Here is a 21,189-nt window from a genome sequence, read left to right on the forward strand (position 1 = left end):
GTTATAAAAGTATGTCATACGAGATGAAGGTACCTCCAAAAACCATCTCTCTATGAGAATTTAAAAGGGATTGCAGAGGCATTGTACTCAAGAGATAGATCGCAAAATGATACCCTTCTAGTCATGGCAACAAGAGTTGATGAAGTAAGTAGTTGAGGAGTATGATGTAACTGTAAAATTGCATCCTTCACTCTAGTGAAGTTCGGATTTATGAGCTAATATGATATTATATACATTGATGCGAGAGAGCTGCTGCAGGAATGGGAAAAGTGAAAAAAAAAATACATAAATATGGTTGCATTGTCCTGGCCACTTGCGTTGTTCCATCACTGCAGCTTGTCTGCAATGAGGGACTGTTTTGGAAAGAATGGACAAAGGGAGAAATGAGGTGGCAAGCAGGAGGGAGAGTTAGAGGGAAGGGTGGCTGAAGGCTGCAAGAGCGCAGTAGAAAAGTGCATGGGATAGGAATGCGGCTCCAGTGATCTCACTCTGTTGCAGGCAGGTGTGTTACGTATGGCTCACAGCAATGTGGAGAATTGGATTGCAAAGGGGATATACAACAGAAAAAAGGACTGAGAGGAGGATGTGAGTGTAGAAGGAGTGAAATGATGGAATACCACTTTGGGAAAGATGAGTTGAATGTTGCTCATTTATGGGCATTATATGTAGTTGAAACACTGGTAAAGGATATGGTTAAGATGTTCCAGTTTTGGTAATGAGTTGGGAGCTCCTGTTTCATGGTGGTGGTTGGAGGGCTAGGGGTGTGAGTGTGTGTCACAGCAAATCTGTTTGTGACTAGGTTCAGTGGGTCCTCATATCCCTAATCCCAACACTCCCTCATTATTATGTATCACCCAGAGAACTTAACAGTAACCTTAGCCCCTGCTTTTGTTGCTAATCATTGCGCCACAAACTGAGGAACATTTTACCCACAAGCCTTCACACTCCCACCCAAAGTGGTATTCCACTGACCACCTAATATAAAAAATGTCAAGGTGCATCCTTATACCGCTCTTACTCCCAACAACTTGCCCCCATGGCTCATGCCCCTGTGAGCTTAAACAGACTGTAGCCTTTATTCTCACCTTTAGTGTACACCACTGAAGAAGGCGCTGAGGAACTGAACTTTATTCTACAATGCTAGGGCTCAAATTCTCGTTGAGTTGTTCATAGTTAAAGTTTTTTTGTTGTTTCACTAAATTTTCTTATGAAAAATGCTGGACTGATTTCATTGAAGAAAGAAGGTTGGAAGATTAGGGTGTAACATCATGTCGACAACAAGGTCATTAGAGGTGGGATTCCAGTGAAAAGGATGCAGCCAATTTCCATCCTTAGTCGGGGCTTGAACTGATAGTGACTATACATTAATCCTTAACTTTCCTGTCAGCATATCCATGCTGCGAGAACATTTTACAGTTGAATTCATTTGCTTGGATGACAGTTCATACCAAATCTATACATTGCATTGAATGCCAATAATATGGACACACAGTCATCTTTTATGTAAAACATTGCAGGAGATGTAGTTCATTTGTACATATATTAACCACCACCCTATTATCCAACCTGTCTGTATAATTGCTCAAAAGCCTATCCACCTTCTAATCATGTGTCCCATTTTCATAAAAGAGAAGGGAATGAGAAATAAAGGCAAGAAGCATATACCACAAATGGAAGTGAAAATGATATTTAAGACAAAACACTGTTAAACAACCTACACCAGAGACTGATGATGCTAGAACATGAACATCAGCAATAACTGATGACCCCAAAACCCGCATTTGTAAACGTAGTTGCTGAAGAGCAGCCGTTAACAAACAAGTGCCCAAAAAAAAAGGCATAGCCAAAGAATCTGCACCCTGGCTGCTGAAACATGTCATTTCAAGGTCATCCCACAAGTGCCATAAATTTGGCAGTATGATTGACAAACAACCCAGGAACATGAGGCACTGTGTCTTCTGAACCAATTATAGCACAGCAACAAAAGCTGGTTTTGGTGTTGATGCTACCATGTTGCTGGCTACTGTGTAAACATTGTGTGTTAGTGTGCGACCGCCTGATTCTTTATAGCTGTGTTGCGTTATCACGTCACCTACAGTTTCTCTTTATTAAAGGCTGTCACCAAAATGACGATGTTCATATTCAAAACAGTAGAAAGTCTTTTACAATAACAGAAGTGGAAAGGCTGCTATGTGAATGTCGCACTGCTGTAGATGATGCCTCGTGCAGAAAGAAAATAGACAATGTCGGTAAGCTCATTAAAGCAGCACAGGCTATAGATGGAACTATAGACGGGAATGAACAATTAATGATTCCTCTTGATAACAAAGGCGAAGAAGCTTTTGGCACCGATTAAGATTATGGTGAAGTAGAGCTGCATGGAGTTGCTGCTGAATTACCAATTTCTCTCTGCAACCGAGTACACTATCCATCTTTTCCTTTATTTCGTTCTACGATTGTGGATAGCGTGTTCTTAGGTATGCTTAGGTTTACATTATTATGAAACCTTTTATATGCACCTATCCCAGTAACAATTCGGAACGACTTCTCATAGACGTTGTCATTAATTTTGGGTGTTGTTTATTTCCCAGTTTTGTGTACGGTACTGGCAAATGCTTTTTCTTCATCGTTCTCCCCATTGTTAGAAAAAAGTTCTTTGCTGTACTTGCGTATACATTATTATGCCATGGCTTATATACACACTGATTGTGGCTTACATTTACAAAACATACTTCGGAGTTGTCAGGTGTGGGCCTCTGCAGTGGCAGCTGTTGCAATCTTGCAATTGCAGTATAGCCAACTACTCATGAGCTGTCTAGTGACATGTTTCAGTGACCCAGGTATAGTGTTTGCATATTAATATAATAGATAAAGGAAAGCAAAACAGTACAACTAAACAGAGTTACACCACAATCTTCAGGGCACAATTTAATTACAGTCAATCGCAGGGCCAAAAGGGGGAAAAGAAACATCAGATCATGACAGCATAACATTTGTTTGTGACCAATCATCCATGGCTCAACCAATGATGGAATGGCACTTGAAATTTGTGTCAAGGAGCTTGCAAGCTTTTCAAGCAATCTTACAAATGTCACAAGCATCTCATTTTGGCCTGTAAGACAGGGTCAAGGATGAAATGAAATCTCAGAGATAAGATAGCTTCAATACTGCAGTGGAATATCAGAGGGTTTCAGCATTCAACTAAGAAACTGATGTTCTTGACAAGTGCAAATTTCTTGTGTCTTTGTCTCCAGGAGACTCATTTGGGGGATACTGAAATCCTGTGGCGAGAGATTGTAATCCCAGGAAGGATAACAGTGCGGAGAAGGTTGAAGGTTGTTTGGCCGTATTTCTTTGATAAATACTACTCCACATTTCGCTTAAACTTGCTAGCAGTTACTGCAGTAGTACCAAGTGCCATATAGAGTAAGCGTCAGCTTTATGCACATGCCTTTAAGCAGAACTCTAGACTAAGAGACTTTAAACAACTTCATTATAACTCTACCCCAGCTGTACATCCTTTATGGAATCTGTAAGGCAAATAATGTACTATGAGGCTCTACTATGACGTGCCCCTAAGATAGACCAGTTGAGTACCTCATACTGAGAGGAGAGTTGTCATGTCTTAACAAACACAGGACAGAGCATGTACGACAACAGGCTTGCTCTTAGGACAGAGCATGTACGACAACAGGCTTGCTCTTCACAATCTCTCTCTCTCTCTCTCTCTCTCTCTCTCTCTCTCTCTCTGTCTCTCTCTGTGTTATGCCTCCACCGAAACTGCTCAGTGACCAAGTAGCCAAATATTTGTACTCCAGTAGCCACTGCCTGATATGATTGTACTTGACAGACAAGTCAGTTACTGAAAGAAAGCTTATGAGGTGGATGTAATGCAAGATAAACTGGATGCTCTACAGAAAATGTCTGTGTTTGAATACCATTCCAGTGTCTAGGAGTGGGCAGATCACTTTAAGATCCTGTTTTACCAAGTCACCGGTGTTTGGTTTCAGAAAGTGAAAACACAGCTAATACACATTTGGTTTCAAAAAGAGAAAACACAGCTAATACACTATGCACTGCGTGTTCTTTCATTCATCATGTTTTGTAGATACCATTAAGAAGATGAGAGAACCTTCAGGAATGTGGAATGGCTCAAGGTATATATAACCATAAGACAGGATTTTCCCCACATTGATGTGCACCATTTTACATAGCATAGAATTTTTCACTTACCATAGAATTGTGTTAATAGATTTTGCATCCATGTGATTCAGTTATAAGAAGCATAATGTAAAAGCTAATTGAGCTTACATGTGAATCTTTGAATTATATACTGTGTTCTTTCCCTGAAATGTTTCTGAGCAAGGCCAGTGGAGCATATTTGATCCAGACTGTAAAATAAATTTTGCAGTCTTCCTGTGTTATGTGTGGAAGGATCATGTAAAAAACAAGATAACGGTTTGTGTGTCAAGTCTTGATTTTTCACCACCACATTTGTAAGTGAAACAGAAAAGAAAATACAAATAATAGTATGAAGTACTGTTCACCAGGTACTAAGGGTAGCTTATGAAGTGTTATTATATAAATACAGAAACAAATGGCCTTGTGGAAGAATGAACACGCTGAACGTAATTAAAGAATAGGACAGGCAGGACTAAGTTTTACTCTGAATCTACGTTATTTCAGGGTACTTGGTATAATTCGTGTTAAAATAAGTACTTGTTCTTTTTACTGTGTGGCTTTAGGGGTGCGTTAGTTCTGGCTGACAATGGAATTTGCTGCATTGACGAATTTGACAAAATGAATGATTCAACACGCAGTGTCCTACATGAGGTGAGCTGCTTCAAAATTAATTAGTCTTACCAGTAGGTGTACCTGTAAACATACGATGTGTTATACATTCCATGCCTTTCTTTTTCTTCTACAGGTTATGGAACAGCAGACATTAAGTATTGCAAAGGCTGGAATTATTTGTCAACTAAATGCACGTACCTCAATATTAGCTGCAGCAAATCCTTGTGAATCTCAGTGGAACAAAAACAAAACAATTATAGAAAATATTATGTTACCCCACACATTAATGTCCCGGTAAGACATATTTTTATGCTTTTTTAATATTTTATTTCTTCCTTCATTTTTTCATAACAATAGATTGCAAATAGTATTTCAAATCATCTTGTTTCAGATTTGATCTAATCTTTTTAATGCTTGATCCTCAAAACGAGGTGTATGACAGGCGACTTGCACGTCATCTTGTTTCACTCTATTATCAGAGTCGTGAGAGGGAACAAGAAGAACTTATGGTAATTACATTTTTTATTTATTTATTTTTACTCATATTTTAAAGTCCATGTTACGAGGGTGATTCAGATATAGACCTTGTCCACAGCCTGTGGTCTAGTGGCTAGTGTTGCTGCCCCGGGGTCCCGGATTTGATTCCTGGCCGGTTTGGGGATTTTCTCTGCCAGGGGACTGGGTGTTTGTGTTGTCTTCATCATTTGACTATCATCATCATTATCATTCGTGACAGTGGTTCGATTGGAGTGTGGAAAAATTGGGACTTTGTATGGGCGCCGATGACTGCGCAGTTGAGCACCCAACAAACCAAACATAGTCATCAGGTATAAACCTTAAAGGTACCATAAAATTTCCAAACGCTATACTACCGACTTGGCAGTTTGTTGCGTAACAGGAAAGGAAGCTGTGCGTCACTACAAAGATGACCACCCCATTGTCAATTTACACTACATTGAAGTAGCAATCTCATGTACATGTCATTGAATGTAAGGAACTTCAGTGTCATTTCCAGATCAAAGGTGATGGATGTATTGACAGAGTTGTTTCAGGGGAACACTCTGTATTATCACCAACCTGAAATGAAAAGATTGAATAAGGATTGGTGCCATGGCTCATATGAGTCAAGAGGGACAGACCTGCTAGTATAATAGGAGGCAGTGGAGTATTGTGTTTTCAGTAGAACAGCAGAATGCGTCAGTCAGCAGAGCTCAGTGACTTTGAACATAGACTAGTCATCGGGTGTCACCTTAGTAACGAATCCATCGAGGGCATTCCAACCCGTCTAAAGCTGTCCAAGTCAACTATAGATGATAGTATTGTGAAGCAGAAATGTGAAGGAACAACTACAGTTAAATCATAACCATGCAGATTTCATGTACTGATGGACAGGGACTGTTGTGTGTTTTGTAAAAAATGGTGTGAAATCAACAGAAGAAATCGCTTGAGTTCCAAATTGCTACCAGCAGTCCAGCTAGCACATTTACTGTGACTAGGGAGTTAAAAAGAATAGGTGATAATAGTAGACCATGTTTATGTAATCAGTGCTAAGTGATGCTTGAGGAGGTGAACAGAGTGACATCAGTGGTCAGTACTAAGCGACACTCAGTGTGATGAAAAGAGCTACATAATTTGTCAGTGGATGACTGGTAACAAGTGATTGGCAGTGATGAATCGTGCTATATTGTGGCAATCTGGCAGAAGAATTTGGATTTGGTGAATGCCTGCCCTCATGTGTTGTGCTAACAATGGAAAAGGTGGTGTTATGGCATGAGGGTGTTTCTTGTGGTTAGGGTGTGGTCCACTTATTATGCTTAAGACAATGCTAAATTTGGAAGGATATGCATACAGTTCGGCAACAGTTAGGAGGTGGTGATTTATTTATCAGCATGAAAATGCAGCCTGTCGCAAAGCTGTCTTTTATGAGGTAGTGGTTTGTGGACAACAGCATTATTGAAGTGGACTGGCCTCCAGAGAATCCATGGATGAACTCAGTTGGAATGGGTTAGAACATATACTTTACTCCAAATCTCAGTGTCAAACATCACTTCTGTCTCTGTTTTGGACTTTGAGTAAGAATGGGCTGCCAGGCCTCCAGACATCTCTTTGAATGTGTCCCCAGCATAGTTCAGGCCTTAATAAAGGTGAAAGGTGGGAATGTCCCATAGTAATGCCCGCTAACACGTTTCCAGATACTTTTGAACAAAGAGTGTGCGCAAGGTGAGGAAAAAAATGGACTGTTTTGTTGAACATCAGTGCAAGACATTGCATAGGCCATTGTTGTATGACACTGAGAAAACAGTTCCAAACCTATTATGAAGAACACAAACCATCATGAATAAATTGTCATTAAGAAATTGAAAGCTAGAAATGTCAATCATGAAAAGCCCTGATCAGGTTAATTTATCAAGAAGCTTGTCTTTCCTGCTGGAATCTCGTCATACGTACCTTTTCCTGACTGCTGCTCATTGCTTTTGTAGTCATTCATAATTATTTCAAATGATTAGCAATGACAATAATGCTACATTACAAATAAAACATGGAGAGGAGTTGGATGTCAAAATAAAACATGGAGAGGAGTTGGATGTCAAAAGGTATTGTCAATTTTTTAGAAAACAGAGTGAAGGAAGCCTGTAGATTTATGTAAAGGAAAGACAAAGGTAAAGACATTATTGGCAGTGTAATCTTAGTGTTTGTAATTGGTATTTGTACAGAGTAGTGAAAGGTACGAATTGATCATAACTGATACAGCTACTCTTTAACAATTGACGAAATTAACATTCCTCCTGCTGTAAAGAAATGTAACCTTTCTTTTTCTAGGATATGGCTTTGTTACGAGACTACATTGTTTATGCCAAAGAGCATATTCATCCAAAACTAAGTGAGCTCGCATCACAAAGACTTATACAAGCATATGTCGACATGCGTAAAGTAGGCAGTGGGCATGGTCAGATAACGGCATATCCTCGCCAGCTGGAATCCCTCATACGTCTGGCTGAAGCTCATGCCAAAGTAAGGTTTTCTCAAGTTGTTGAAGTTCTGGATGTTGAAGAAGCCTATAGGTGAGTGGGGTCAGCAAATATCTCAATAAATTTTATGTTGCCACAAGATTTAAAATTGAAAACAGTTCTTTTCTGATTTAATTGAGACTTCATAGTGGTACCAAAAGTGACATTAGAAGTGTTGTGGAAGCTTTAGTGTATAACATCAATGATGGTCTATGGTTCAGGAGTACTTATTTATGAAAAGTCTCTGAGCATTAGATAAGTGATTTTGAAGTTACATCTGTATGCAATTTAGAAAATGTTTTATCCAGTTGCACAGGGATGTAACCTCAAAACCATTTATGTAATATCTGTATATGTAGAAACTAGGATTGGTAGGTCAAAACATTAAAGAAGTATCCACGAGCGTTGCTTTACAATGAGACCACGTGACTGTTGGATTTTTGTAATTTTTTTTAAATATGTGAGAAGTTCATAACTCAAATATAAATCTTTCAAAGTAGTATGATGCAACTTGCAAAAATTCTTGAAAAAATTGGCTTCAAAGTTTCCAAGTTTCCTGGGCATTTTCATTTGTTCCTACAGTCTGCATACATGCATCAAAGGTAGTTCATTTGTTACATATGTTTCCATCTTTATACATCTCTTACATAAAATAGTTCATTTTATTTTCAAGATATTTCAATTTGATAACAATTCTACTTCCTTTTCATTGCTATAAAGGAAATGCCAATAAATACATTACTTAATACGGGTGTCTATTCAATTTTGAAAAACATGCATTGGTTTTTTATGCTTGTGTCATAAGAATTGTTTTTCTCATTGTGCATGAAAATTTTGTAATTTTCATATTTATTTTGTGGTCTTTGTTTTACTAAGTACAGTTAGATATTTGTTATCAGAAGTTTGTCATGTTTAACATTGAGTGAATAGTTACCTCAGACTGACATGGTGTGTCAAATTGAAATTTATTTAGATGTTCTATAGATCTTGTCTAAATATATTGGTTGGGCTAACAGACCTATTGTACAGGACATTTGTTGCTTAGAAAGCAAGTCTTATTTTGTATAGACCTAAATATAGCTGCATTTTATCTGAGCTGCCACCAAAATGTTGAATGTGAAATGTGCAGTGTGTTGATGTATTGTTGTTTTTAGTTTTATTGTTGTATTCCTTCTCTAGTGCTCTTTGACTTACTGTGTGTAAGTGAAGGTGGAAATACATTTGGCGTGTCTGTGTCTAATATTTAACACAACAACATCCATGCAGCTTTGAATCCACCTCTCTCTCTCTCTCTCTCTCTCTCTCTCTCTCTCTCAAACAAAGCACAAAGCTGCCATCATGGTAGGTGGTGCTTACAAGGGAACCTCCCCATCGCACCCCCCTCAGATTTAGTTATAAGTTGGCACAGTGGATAGGCCTTGAAAACTGAACACAGATCAGTCGAGAAAACAGGAAGAAGTTGTGTGGAACTATGAAAAAAAATAAGCAAAATATACATACTGAGTACTCCATGCGCATCGTAGGCAACATCAAGGACAATAATAGCTCAGGAGCGCCGTGGTCCCGTGGTTAGCATGAGCAGCTCCGAAACGAGAAGTCCTTGGTTCAAGTCTTCCTGCTTGGACATATGCAGGATTTGATGGTCTACACACGGAAAAATTTGAAAACGTTAAAAACATATGTTTTGACAGAGCACAGGGAAAACTGCGCGACTGTGAAACTGTTGCATTCATTTGTTGCAGTTCATGTGACAAACTCGTATGTTTTCATCACTTTTTTGGGAGTGATTATCACATCCACAAGAAAACGTAAATCGGGCAAGGTAGAAGAAACTTTTTACCCGTTCGCCAAGTGTACAAATTAGGTGGGTCGACAACATATTCCTGTCATGTGACGCACATGCCGTCACCAGTGTCGTATAGAATATGTCAGACGTGTTTTCCTGTGGAGGAATCGGTTGACCTATGACCTTGCGATCAAATGTTTTCGGTTCCCATTGGAGAGGCACGTCCTTTCGTCTACTAATCGCACGGTTTTGCGGTGCGGTCACAAAAACACAGGCACTAAATTTATTACAGTGAACAGAGACATCAACGACCGAACGGACAGATCATAACTTTGCGATAATAAAGAAAGTAAATTTTTCGCTCGAGGGAAGACTTGAACCAAGGACTTCTCATTCCGGAGTTGCTCACGCTAACCACGGGACCATGGCGCTGCTGGGGTCATAGTATCCTTAATGTTGCCTATCTTCCGCATGGACTAGTCAGTTTGTATATTTTGCTTATTTTTTTCATAAGTTCCACACAACTTCTTCCTGTTTTCTCGATTTATCTGTGTTCAGTTTTTCAAGGCCTATCCACTGTGCCAACTTATAACTAAATCTGAGGGGGGTGCGATGGGGAGGTTCCCTTGTTAGAGGCAAGTGCCTGGATGGTTTCACACACACACACACACACACACACACACACACACACACACACACACTTGCCATACTTCTAATGATTAACTGCAGTGCTTTAACATTATGTCACAGAATAATGCCTAGTCAAAGGTTATTAATTCAGTACTTTGATGCCGCTTGTGCCACTGAAATAGGAGTGTGCAGCACATTGTAGATGACAATATTAATGTTGGACGCCTAGTTCAAATCCTTGGATTTGCAGCCTTGTTGGATCCTAGGGGTTATTGTTTGAAACAAAAATTGTGATTGCTGGAAAATATTTCATTATGAGAAAGAAATGTTGTCACTCTTGGTGTTAAAATCGAAATTAAGCTCCTCATACCTCTGTTCTTAAATTTTTTTCCAGAGGTAAAGAATAGATAAGAACAAGTCCCCTCCAATAGTGAAGCACTGTAGTTTTTAAAGAGATCTTGGTGTGACGGCCTTTGTTTGAAATTGGCTTTGAGACCAGTCTTAATAATGCTTGCTGCCACATGCCCTATCACTGAAAGCACAAGTTTTGCATAAGGAGGTTCTGGTCAAATTTTGTTGCTTGCGTTCAAATATGAGAGTCACAGCTGCAGTTTCAGTAGCTACTGTGTGCCACTTACATTCACACATATGTAATTAGAACTTCTTGGCTGTCTGTGAGAAGGCTGATGTTCTTTTCTTATACAAGACCAAAGTGAATCAGTCACATCTCTGACAATGGGTAAAAATACAAATTTGTTGACTTTTGGGCATTCAGTGTAATCATACGAAAGATGGTCCATCAATAATCATAGCTTCACTGCACTAAAATATTTTGGGACAATTCTATCAAATGGACAGTTAGACCTACTACTTCAATTTGTTACCAAAAAAAAAGTTTGTTTACTAAGAAACAGATCAATATTTTTGTTTATACTAAAAACAGAAATAGATCATGATTCTGCAACAAAATTTGAAGTGTTTCTGATGTAACATAATGTGTAAACTTAAGTGTTTCTATTTTCCTCCAGGCTACACAGAGAGGCTTTGAAGCAGTCAGCAACAGACCCACTATCTGGCAAGATTGATGTAAGCATCTTGACTACAGGCATTAGTACAGCTGGCCGTAAGCGTCGCCTTGAAGTGAAGCAAGCTTTAGCTAAATTAATTAGTGCTAAGGGCAAAGTTACAAGTTTGAACTACCAGAAGACTTTCAGTGAATTCAAAGATAGCTCTGAACTGGTGAGTGAAGAAATCTAGTTTGTCCCCTAGTTAATTTGCTCACTAATAATCACAAAAGATATATATAACTTGTTGCCATACTTTTGTTGCAGATGATAACACGAGAAATGTTTGAAGATGCGCTGAAGGACTTGCAGGACGATGGTGTCGTCAATGTGGTTGCAAAAAATATGATCAGACTGAATGTTCTTAGCTAGTTTTGGGGTGCCTCGTAAAGTTAATTTTTCATTTGTCCTTTTTACACTGTCAGTTTCACACTGTATATTATGTGGACATATTTTAATTCCTTGTTAATGAGTTGCGAAGTATGCACAATAATTGTAAAACTATAAATAATTGTTACATTTTAATTGCATTAATTACATTATAACCCAAGAAAAATTCTACTTTAAATGCTTTCCACGCTCTTATATGTTGCTGTGTTGTAGTAATTTCAAATGAATTAAATGTCAGCTGGTTATCTAATATCTGTCTGCGTATTTCATGAGCCACATAGAGAACCTGTTTAATTCAATTAGTGTTATGATTGAGGATCAGAATTCAGCCATAGCACTAATGTTACGTATAATGTTGCTTAATTGTTTTATTCCATTCTGAGACTATGCATGGACCAAATGTGTTAGAAAAACAAATTAGTAATTACACCTTGTCTATGTAACAATTTAATTTTTTAATGATTCATTATGTAAAACGTTCATGTCTGTAGCTGTGTTGCCAGCATGACAGGAGGCCATGCAGAGGACCCGTGTTTGATTCCAGGTACTGTCATTAATTTTTCCTTGGTGGGAGGACTGAAATGAGGTACACTCAGCCTCATGATGCCAATTGAGCAGCTACCTGACTGTGCAGTAATGGCTTCGGGTCACAAAAACTGACAAAGGCTGGGGGATCTGTGTGCTGACCCCATGCCCCTTCATACAACATTCGATGATGCCACTGGTGGGAGATGAAAGGGCTGTCAGTCGGTGCCAATGGACCACCCAGGGCTTGTGGATGGAATTCATTATCTAAAAGACTGTTGTTATATATACAGAATATTTTATTTCCAGCTGATTAGCAGCTCAATAGGAAGGACAGCTGACGGGTCTCAAAGAGGTTTGGGGCGGGGGGGGGGGGGGAGAACTTTCTTCTACTGTGGTATTATTGTTTATTGATTGGGGTAGATTTTGATCACCCTCTTTCCATCCTGCTCCTTGAAATAAACAGATGGCTTCACAAAACTTTAGCACATTTTGGAGTAGAGGTAGAAGCATTCTTAACATTTCATTGTGCTTTTTAAGAAAGAAATTTGCCAAACAGCTGTGCAGATTGAGAAGTTACTTCATTTTTGCTACCAGTTTCGGCAATTCAATATGCCCTCTTCAGGCCCATGTGCACCTCTCAAAAACCATCAATATTGGCATACTGGGAGCATCTGTTTCTGCATTTCTTGAATTCTCGAGTGCTTCCTTTGAAGACCTGATTACAGCTTGGGAGTTTTAGTCAAGCCTCTAAAGGAAGCAGTAGATAAGTCATGACTCCAAGAAACAGGTTGCTTCAGTATGTCAATATTGATAATTTTTTTAGAGGTGCATATGGGGCCTGAAGATCGCATATTGAGTTGCCAAAACTGGTAGTGAAAATAAAATAACTTCTCAATTTGCACAGCTGTTTGGCAAATTTATTTTAAAATGTTTGACCAGCTGTTGTCCCACATCCATAATGGATCAACATAGACCTTCATTGTAGAGTCTTGCCATCCCATAATTTTAGTGAAGTTTTTCCATCCAGGAACAATACATGTGCTGACAATTTCACATACTTAAAACTGCATGTTACTAAAAACTCTTTTTCTTTTCCATTCAACATGCAAAATTTTCTAGGTAATCTCTCTCTCTCTCTCTCTCTCTCTCTCTCTCTCTCTCTCTCTCTCTCTCCCCCTCCCTCCCTCCCTCCCCCTCTCTCTCTCCCCCTCCCTCCCTCCCCCCCTCTCTCTCCCCCTCCCTCCCTCCCCCCCTCTCTCTCTCTCCCCCTCCCTCTCTCTCTCTCCCCCTCCCTCTCTCCCCCTCTCCCTCCCTCCCCCTCCCTCTCCCTCCCTTCCCCCTCCCTCTCCCCCTATCCCCTCCCTATCTCCCGCCCTCACCAATTCAGATGAAGTTAATATACGAACTATTAAACAACTTTTTTCATATGTGGACGGTACTTTGCAGTTTCCTCATTCGTGACCTCACATTACTTATGGACTAGTCACTTGCTTTGCAGCCTGACGTTTAGCCTCTAAGCCCAATATCAATGTCTTATTCAGACAAATACCCTGCTCTGATAAATAATGTCTGATGAGCCCAGAGAATTGGTACGACTACCACTATGTACTTAATACTTCAATAAGGTGTATTGAAATAATAGGAAGTTCAGAAATTTTGTAGATAATGCAGTTGTCTGCGTAAGAAAAGTTGAACCAACTTTCATATAAACTATTTTGTTATTTTTACCATTACAAATTGTAGAAGAATGATGCAGTGCATCTCGTGTGTGCTCTGTGAACATAGTTTCTCCAAGAACACACAAATTATTCTGCACTATTTGGCATCTCTGGTGTTCACTGGTCTTGTCAGCAAAAATACTTTTAAATTCATTCGAATCCCACATTCAGCCATTTTGACCATTCTCAAACTTGGATGATTAATAGCCACTGGGACAAGGTTGCATAAATGCAGAATGGTGTTATTTTCCTGGGATCCTTGTTCTTAACAACTTTTTGGCAAAAATCGTATAAGTCATTAGTTTTATTTTTTAACTTGGTAGAAATCAAGTTCTTGGTTTTCAGGTTTAGTTTTGCCTTAGTTTGTGTTCGTTTTATTGCTGCAAGACCACCAGCTCTGTACACAGCTTTCTTCAAACCTCAGTTGAAGCTAACATGTTTTTTTTCTGAAGGTATTATTGCTTTACCCATTTAAGAGAATAAAAGTAACTTATCTGGAGATTTTTGTAGTAACAGTTCCAAAGCCATATTTGACTGAATTTGTATTTTTTCTGTAGATTTTTAAAACTAGACCAGATGAAATGATATCTTTGAGTGTGATAATTGCTTTTGTTCAAACTTAAATTTCTGGTTTCATTGTATGGTGAGGACACAGTTCTATATGCAGCTTAGATGTGGCCTCAAAGAAGGAAAGTTGGGAACAAAATTAGGACAATGGCAATGGGCTATATGAGAGGGTTTCTGCAGTTAATGTTGCCAGATATGATAACAAAAGCAGGTAGTACAGAGAAGAATGGAAATAACTTGCTTCATAACAAAAACAGTGGAGATTTGATTGCTTTAGTGGTATGGGAATGCATAGAGAATGCCTAACCATAGGTAGAAGGAACTTTTTAAACTGGGAACCACTTGAAAGAAGAAAGGGATGAAAGCCAGTGGTGAGAAGGGAAAAATACGTACATTTAGTAATCGAAGACTGAATGACTGGAACAATAAGAGGGCTGTGGAAGTCGGAAATAGCTAACTCATATTGGGGAATACCCAAGAATATATTTCTTATTATTCCCCCACAAATTGCTCGGGTGTTCGACAATTGTAGTGTAATAGGAGATAAACTTCCTTAAGCATCCTGTTAGTCCTAGGAAACTTTTTATTGCTGGAGATAGATTTTGTTTCTGGAAAGCTTTGAGTAGCTTCTATCTTCTAGAAGGGTGTTAGTTTTACCCACACTGTGTAACACATAAAAGCTGCTTTCCAAACCATATTTGGTAAACTTGGTTCTGGAAGTGTTTGCCAACAATTTCTCTCTCTTCTGGTGGCTGTCATCAGGGCCTTCTACATGTTAGCGGCTCTTATCTCCACAGTGTATACGCCCCGGGAAAAACGTGGAAATTTTTTAGAATTCTGGGAATTTTTCATTGTTTTAGTTTTCAGTTGAATTTTTGTAATTTTGGCTGGTAAGTACTCATATTCTAACAAACAATTTTAGTGTATCCCACTACTGCAGGATAATACTGCAGCAATAAAACATAAACGAAAGGAATAAATAAATAAGACTTTTATGTTCCAGAGGAAATGCGCCATTAACAACAATAAAACACCGTGCACACACAAGCATCTGCAAACAGCAAAATGTGTCGAAGGCTTTAGGGCGAAGACTATGCAGTACCTCATAACAACAAAGTACAGACTGCTTCTGATGAGCGTGGCATCATAACGGTTCACGTTAGGTTCATTGCCAACGGACTTGTGCAGTTGAGTCACGTATGCTTCTCCCGCTTCTGGGTACTTCCAGTGTGGCTGTTAGCTGTATCAGCAGTAGCGACAAGTACCATGACACTATCCAAAAAAAATTTCGCATTGCACCCATGCTGTCAAATTTGCGCATGTGCAGAGCAGTCTGAGTTGTGGGGAGGGGGTAGTCTCCGCGTGACCCATGTTTATGTTTAATGATTTTTGCTGTTCCTTCTTGGTTTACAGATCTCACATCAAATGAAAACTATTGATCTCTGTGGTTGGGAGCTATCAAGTGAATTAAAACACACAATTTCAACTCTTTTGGCACTTCCGTTAGCGTCTTTTTGTTGGTTTCCTCAAGAAATTTGTCTTTCATTAATCTTTTTCCGCAGAGGCAGTCAATTTACTTGAAGCGAAGTGTTTCATACTGCATTGTTGGCTAGTTTCAACTGATTGCTGAATTTCAAGTACACGGTTTTGTCTTCTGTTATGTATAGCATTATATCATAATAAAAGAATCAAACATGAAATGATACAGTACTGGTACTCCAAGAAAATTTGCATCCTGAAACCCACACCGAAAAGGTTAAAATCAGGTTGGAACCTACTTTGTGAATCTGGACATACGGATCTGCACTTCAAGCCAAACTACGCACTATAGTGTGGTTTGTGAAATTCCAATGCTCTAGGAATATTTTCCAGTGTCCTGTTTCTTTTATGAGGTAATGTAAGAGCTCTTAATGCTGTATGCGTATGAACATGTGGGCTTCATACGTAGTCATAGCTGTGTACACGTAGTAATGCCCATTCTCTGGCAACTGCTGAAACAAACCTATTTGTTACAGGTCATGGGAAAATATTGCGAATGGTAGTTGGAAAAGTTTTATGTGCAAAGTAAAATGCCTTTTACACAAGATGAATTATCTTACATGTAAGAATGTGCGATGAATTTCTTCTTAAATCACTGAGCGTTTGACTCTCATTTAAAACTTAACACTTTGAGGACCAGGTACTTAGGAAGTATTTCAAGCCCGGAAGACCAGACATTTATGTCATTATTTTAAGTTTTATGGGATATTAGTGTGATGTATCTTAAAGTGTAACACACGAACAACGTGGAACTGACTGCCCAAGTGAACCAAGGGGCTACCAACTGTGTCTCCTCAACGGTTGTTGCTGCATAAGGGCCTGCGCAGCGGGCGCTTGGTTCATGCCCCTTGCCGAGTGCTGTCCATTGGCGACGGAGGTTGGAATTTGCACACCAGTACCGCAGCTGGACGTCTGTTGAGTGACAACATGTTGGCTTTTGGGACAAATTATGTTTTATGCACCATCGGACTGATGGCTGTTGCCGTGTATGGCGTGAAACGTCTAAAAGCAAACAGCCTTCAATGCGTTACGGTTTGGGGAATGTTGACGTTTCAATCACAGATGATCTCGTCATTCTGGAAGGCACAGTGGATCAACACGAGTATGCATCTATCCTTGGGGACCATGTCCACCTCAGCATGCAGTTCGGTTTTTCTTCGGCTCGATGGCATCTGCCAGCAGGACAGTGCAATGTGTCACACAATTCGTAATGTGGGTGCGCGGTTCGAAGAGCACCAGGTTGGATTTATCGCACACCCCTGGCCACCAAACTCCCCAGATTTAAATAAACCCATCCGAGAAACTGTGGTACCCACTCGATCGGGCTGTACGCTTCACGGATCCTCAGCTGAGAGACCTATCGCAACTGGCCACGGCCCTGGAGTCGGCTGGGCTGCACACCTCTGTGGGTACTTTCCAGAACATGAGTAACATAAGTACTGCAGCGGCCCGCGCACTGCAGAAGGTGGTCATTCAGGCTCTCAGCAGGTGGTCACATTAATGTGACTGGGCAGTACGTTCAAGCATACATTTCTCCGTTTTCAGATTTTTGTGCAATGCTTGTGTTTGCTTCTTGTATTACTAAAATGACTTTTCCTTGTGATTGTGGGTGCAAAATAGTGTTATTTTACAAAAAATATGAATTTTGTGCGCTTTCATTTTTTATGTAAGTTATACATCTACATTTGTTCTATGCGAATCACTGGAAAAATGAATCCTTCTGTGAAAACTGTTATTTCCATAATTTTATCTTTATGATCGCTGCGGCATGGATGCGTAGAGAACTAGGGGACTAAGGAACATTCGCAGTTTCTAGAGTAAAACATGACTCTTGAATTTTTAGAAGCACGTTCTTCAGTTCTTAGCTACAACACCACCACTTAAAATTTTCTAACACTTCTGTTACACTCGCTCGCCAGTCAAACAAATCTGTTTCCATTCGAGCCACCTTTATTCCACTGATAGTATTTCCAAACCAGACAACGAGTCCTGCCTCACTGTGGAACGTGAGTACTTTCTAATTATGTTTTTAGCTTGGAAAAAGAACGTACAGGTTTTGCAGCAGCCGTGAGTTCTGTTAGATACATTCAGACGGCACTACATAAAGTTCTTATCAATATTAGCCGTTCTGGAAACAGTAGGTGCTTCATTTTTTAGATCTTCGTCACAGGCGGTAGATTAAAAAAAACATTATTACCACTTATGCATCCATAACGTGCTTCGTTCCTTATAACAGGTAGACAGTTGCGAATAAATATTGTCAACACTGGATGAAACTGTTATTTTAAGCCCTTTTACGGGCATCTCATCTTTGGAAACATCGTCGAAGAGCTTCTCTGCCGCTTTAATTGGTTTGCTATGTAATATGGCCCATCTTTCACAGGTATTGGAAGTTTCGTCAGGTAGTTTGTCGTATAATCCTTTGATGCTAGGTATTTCTGACAGCAACCAAGCGATAAGGCGCAGTGGTTCAGACACACTTGACTCTCAGCTTGGAGGCCGGCGATTCAAATCCCCGACTTCCCATCCTGGTTGAGGTTTTCCGTGAATATCCCCTAAATCTTTTGAAGCAAAAACCGGGATGATTCCTTTAAAAATGATACTGCCCGTTTCTTTACCCATCCTGCGACCTGTGTCTAATAATGTCGTCTTCCACGGGTCGTTAAACTCTTATTCTCTCACCCTTTTTTCTGACAGTGCCGTTCCTAAGAAGTTAAATACAGTCGCAACGTCCATACTTGCAAACTGAGAGGCTTTAGGCAGTGTATTAATTGTTTACAGTAGTTTACTTTTAGCCGGAAAGGGTAAGTTTATGTTTTTAAGACCTGTTGCTTCATTTCATTGCATTTCTTACTCTTGCGTATTATACAGCGTGGCGCACGAAATGTGTTACCATTTTGTTTTTGAATATAAACTTTATTGTCAATACAATCTGCTCAATATGTCCACCATTTCATTTTCTAACTTCCTTCAAACGAACACTGAAGTTAGTGATTACCCTATGGCACATGTCTTCGTAATTTCACTGCAAGCTTGAAGAATATGGCTTCTGAGCTCCATTAAATCACGTGGACGTTTCAGGAAAATTTTTCCTTTAGGTACCCCCAAAGAAAAAAGTCACATGGATTGAGGTCGGGACTATTGGGGGGGGGGGGGCAATTTTGTCCGTCATTGAAGCGATCTGGAAACCTGAGTGAAATGATCCACATGTCGAAAAGCTCGCGTAAAAACTCCAACACAGAGTTTGCAGTATCTGGCCTTGCTCCATCCTGCATTAACCACTGCTTGTTGAAGGGCAAGGCAGTAGCAAGAAGCTGTGGAATAAAGCTATTGCGAAGCATGCTCAAATAACGTTCGCTGTTCAGTTTCTTGAAAGAAAAAGGGTCCAATAAGTCCGTGACTGGAAATTGCTGCCCACACTGTAATCCTCGGAGCATAATGTTGTCGTTCATGAAGCACTTGTGGGTTTTCAGTGGCCCAAAAGCGTACATTTTGTTTGTTAACCACACAGTCTAAATGAAAATGCGCCTCGTCTGAAAACCAAACGTTTTTGAGAGTTTCTTCCCTATCCTCCGCCCACTGAGCAAACAGTAGTCTCTGCTGCTTGTGTTCTTCAGTGAGCTGTGCACAGGTATCTTGTATGGGTACATATGGAGGTCACTTTTAAGAATGCGTTGAACGGAGCGTCTGGATATTCCGAGTTGCGCTGCTGCTTTTCTACACGATTTCCCGGAACTTCTCTGTACAGCAACTCGTACCGCTTCAATATTCTCCGGCGAACAAACAGGCTTAGGCCGAGGTCGATTCGCTTACAATACTGTTCCTTCCTGTACAAATTTATCGTACTACCTGTGGATGGTCTTCTTTCAAGTGACCCATCGTGTGTTAAACTGTTGTAGAAAACGCCTCTGAGTCACAACAAGGCTTTTCGTTTCATGAAAAAGTAACACAATTGCCGATCGTTGCTGTGTCGTCAGGCTTCCATTGTCAGCCATTGCTGCTTACTATATAGTCTCCTAGCGGCAGTATGGTGAAATACACGTCATTTCGTAACTCATTTGTTTTTCCAAGCTCTGCTGGTACTGCTGTAGAGATCCCCGTGGGATATGTAATGTGCGTCGTTAATTGTGAAAGAAACAATTGGTAACACATTTCGTGCGCCACACTGTTTTTGTTATGGACTGAAGAACGTCAATGAATCTCTAAGTGCACAGGTGGTTTCTCGTCTGTCATTAGCATTATTCAATGTTCTCGAAACAAGTTTTTAAATCGTACCACTGGAGACTACTGTGACCAAAAAAATTTGTTGAGGTTATGATCCGTTTCTAAATACAGTGCCCTTTCTTGGCTAGTCTCTACAGCACCTTTAAGCTTCATTTTGCTTTGCACCTCTTTGTATGTGTCACTCGTGAAGGATGCTCCGTCAGTCTTGGACAGTTCACTTGCTTACATTTACCTTCTATATACTCAAGTAACTGATGTTCGTATCCTAGTGTTGTTGTTGTCTTCAGTCCTGAGACTGTTTTGACGCAGCTCTCCATGCTACTCTATCCTGTGCAAGTTTCTTCATCTCCCAGTACCTACTGCAGCCTACATCCTTCTGAATCTGCTTAGTGTATTCATGTCTTGGTCTCCCTCTACGAATTTTACCCTCCACGCTGCCCTCCAGTACTAAATTGGTGATCCCTTGATGCTTCAGAACATGTACTACCAACCGATCCCTTCTTCTGGTCAAGTTGTGCCACAAACTCCTCCCCAATTCTATTCAATACCTCCTCATTAGTTATGTGATCTACCCATCTAATCTTAAGCATTCTTCTGTAGCACCACATTTCGAAAGCTTCTATTCTCTTCTTGTCCAAACTAGTTATCGTCCATGTTTCACTTCCATACATGGCTACACTCCATACAAATACTTTCAGAAACGACTTCCTGACACTTAAATCTATACTCATTGTTAACAAATTTTTCTTCTTCAGAAACGCTTTCCTCGCCATTGCCAGTCTACATTTTATATCCTCTCTACTTCGACCAATGATAATTGACGTCGACAAAGGAGGTCAGTGACTCGCACATTCAAATGATTTTCAAAACAATCCTTTGGTTATTTTAACAAAGCGAAAGACTTTCCTTGACCGATCGATTTTATTACATTTTTACACTTC

The 21,189-nt window shown here is 39.8% G+C and overlaps 2 protein-coding genes across 2 annotated transcripts in view; one reads left to right on the forward strand and one right to left on the reverse strand.

The window, feature by feature from the left end:
* Positions 1 to 11,873, forward strand: part of LOC126263634 (DNA replication licensing factor MCM4) — a 48,306-nt gene extending 36,433 nt beyond the window's left edge. Inside the window, exons 10-15 of the mRNA XM_049960727.1 lie at positions 4,746 to 4,833; positions 4,928 to 5,088; positions 5,186 to 5,303; positions 7,615 to 7,856; positions 11,247 to 11,457; positions 11,550 to 11,873. Coding sequence (XP_049816684.1) covers positions 4,746 to 4,833; positions 4,928 to 5,088; positions 5,186 to 5,303; positions 7,615 to 7,856; positions 11,247 to 11,457; positions 11,550 to 11,654 — 925 coding nt within the window. The 3' untranslated portion in view covers positions 11,655 to 11,873. The remainder of the gene's footprint in view (positions 1 to 4,745; positions 4,834 to 4,927; positions 5,089 to 5,185; positions 5,304 to 7,614; positions 7,857 to 11,246; positions 11,458 to 11,549) is intronic.
* LOC126263635 (1-acylglycerol-3-phosphate O-acyltransferase ABHD5-like) overlaps positions 1 to 21,189 on the reverse strand; it is a 284,682-nt gene that overhangs the window by 128,727 nt on the left and 134,766 nt on the right. The window lies entirely within an intron of this gene.

The sequence above is a fragment of the Schistocerca nitens genome, chromosome 6 (assembly GCF_023898315.1).
Source record: "Schistocerca nitens isolate TAMUIC-IGC-003100 chromosome 6, iqSchNite1.1, whole genome shotgun sequence".
Classification (NCBI taxonomy): Eukaryota; Metazoa; Arthropoda; class Insecta; order Orthoptera; family Acrididae; genus Schistocerca; species Schistocerca nitens.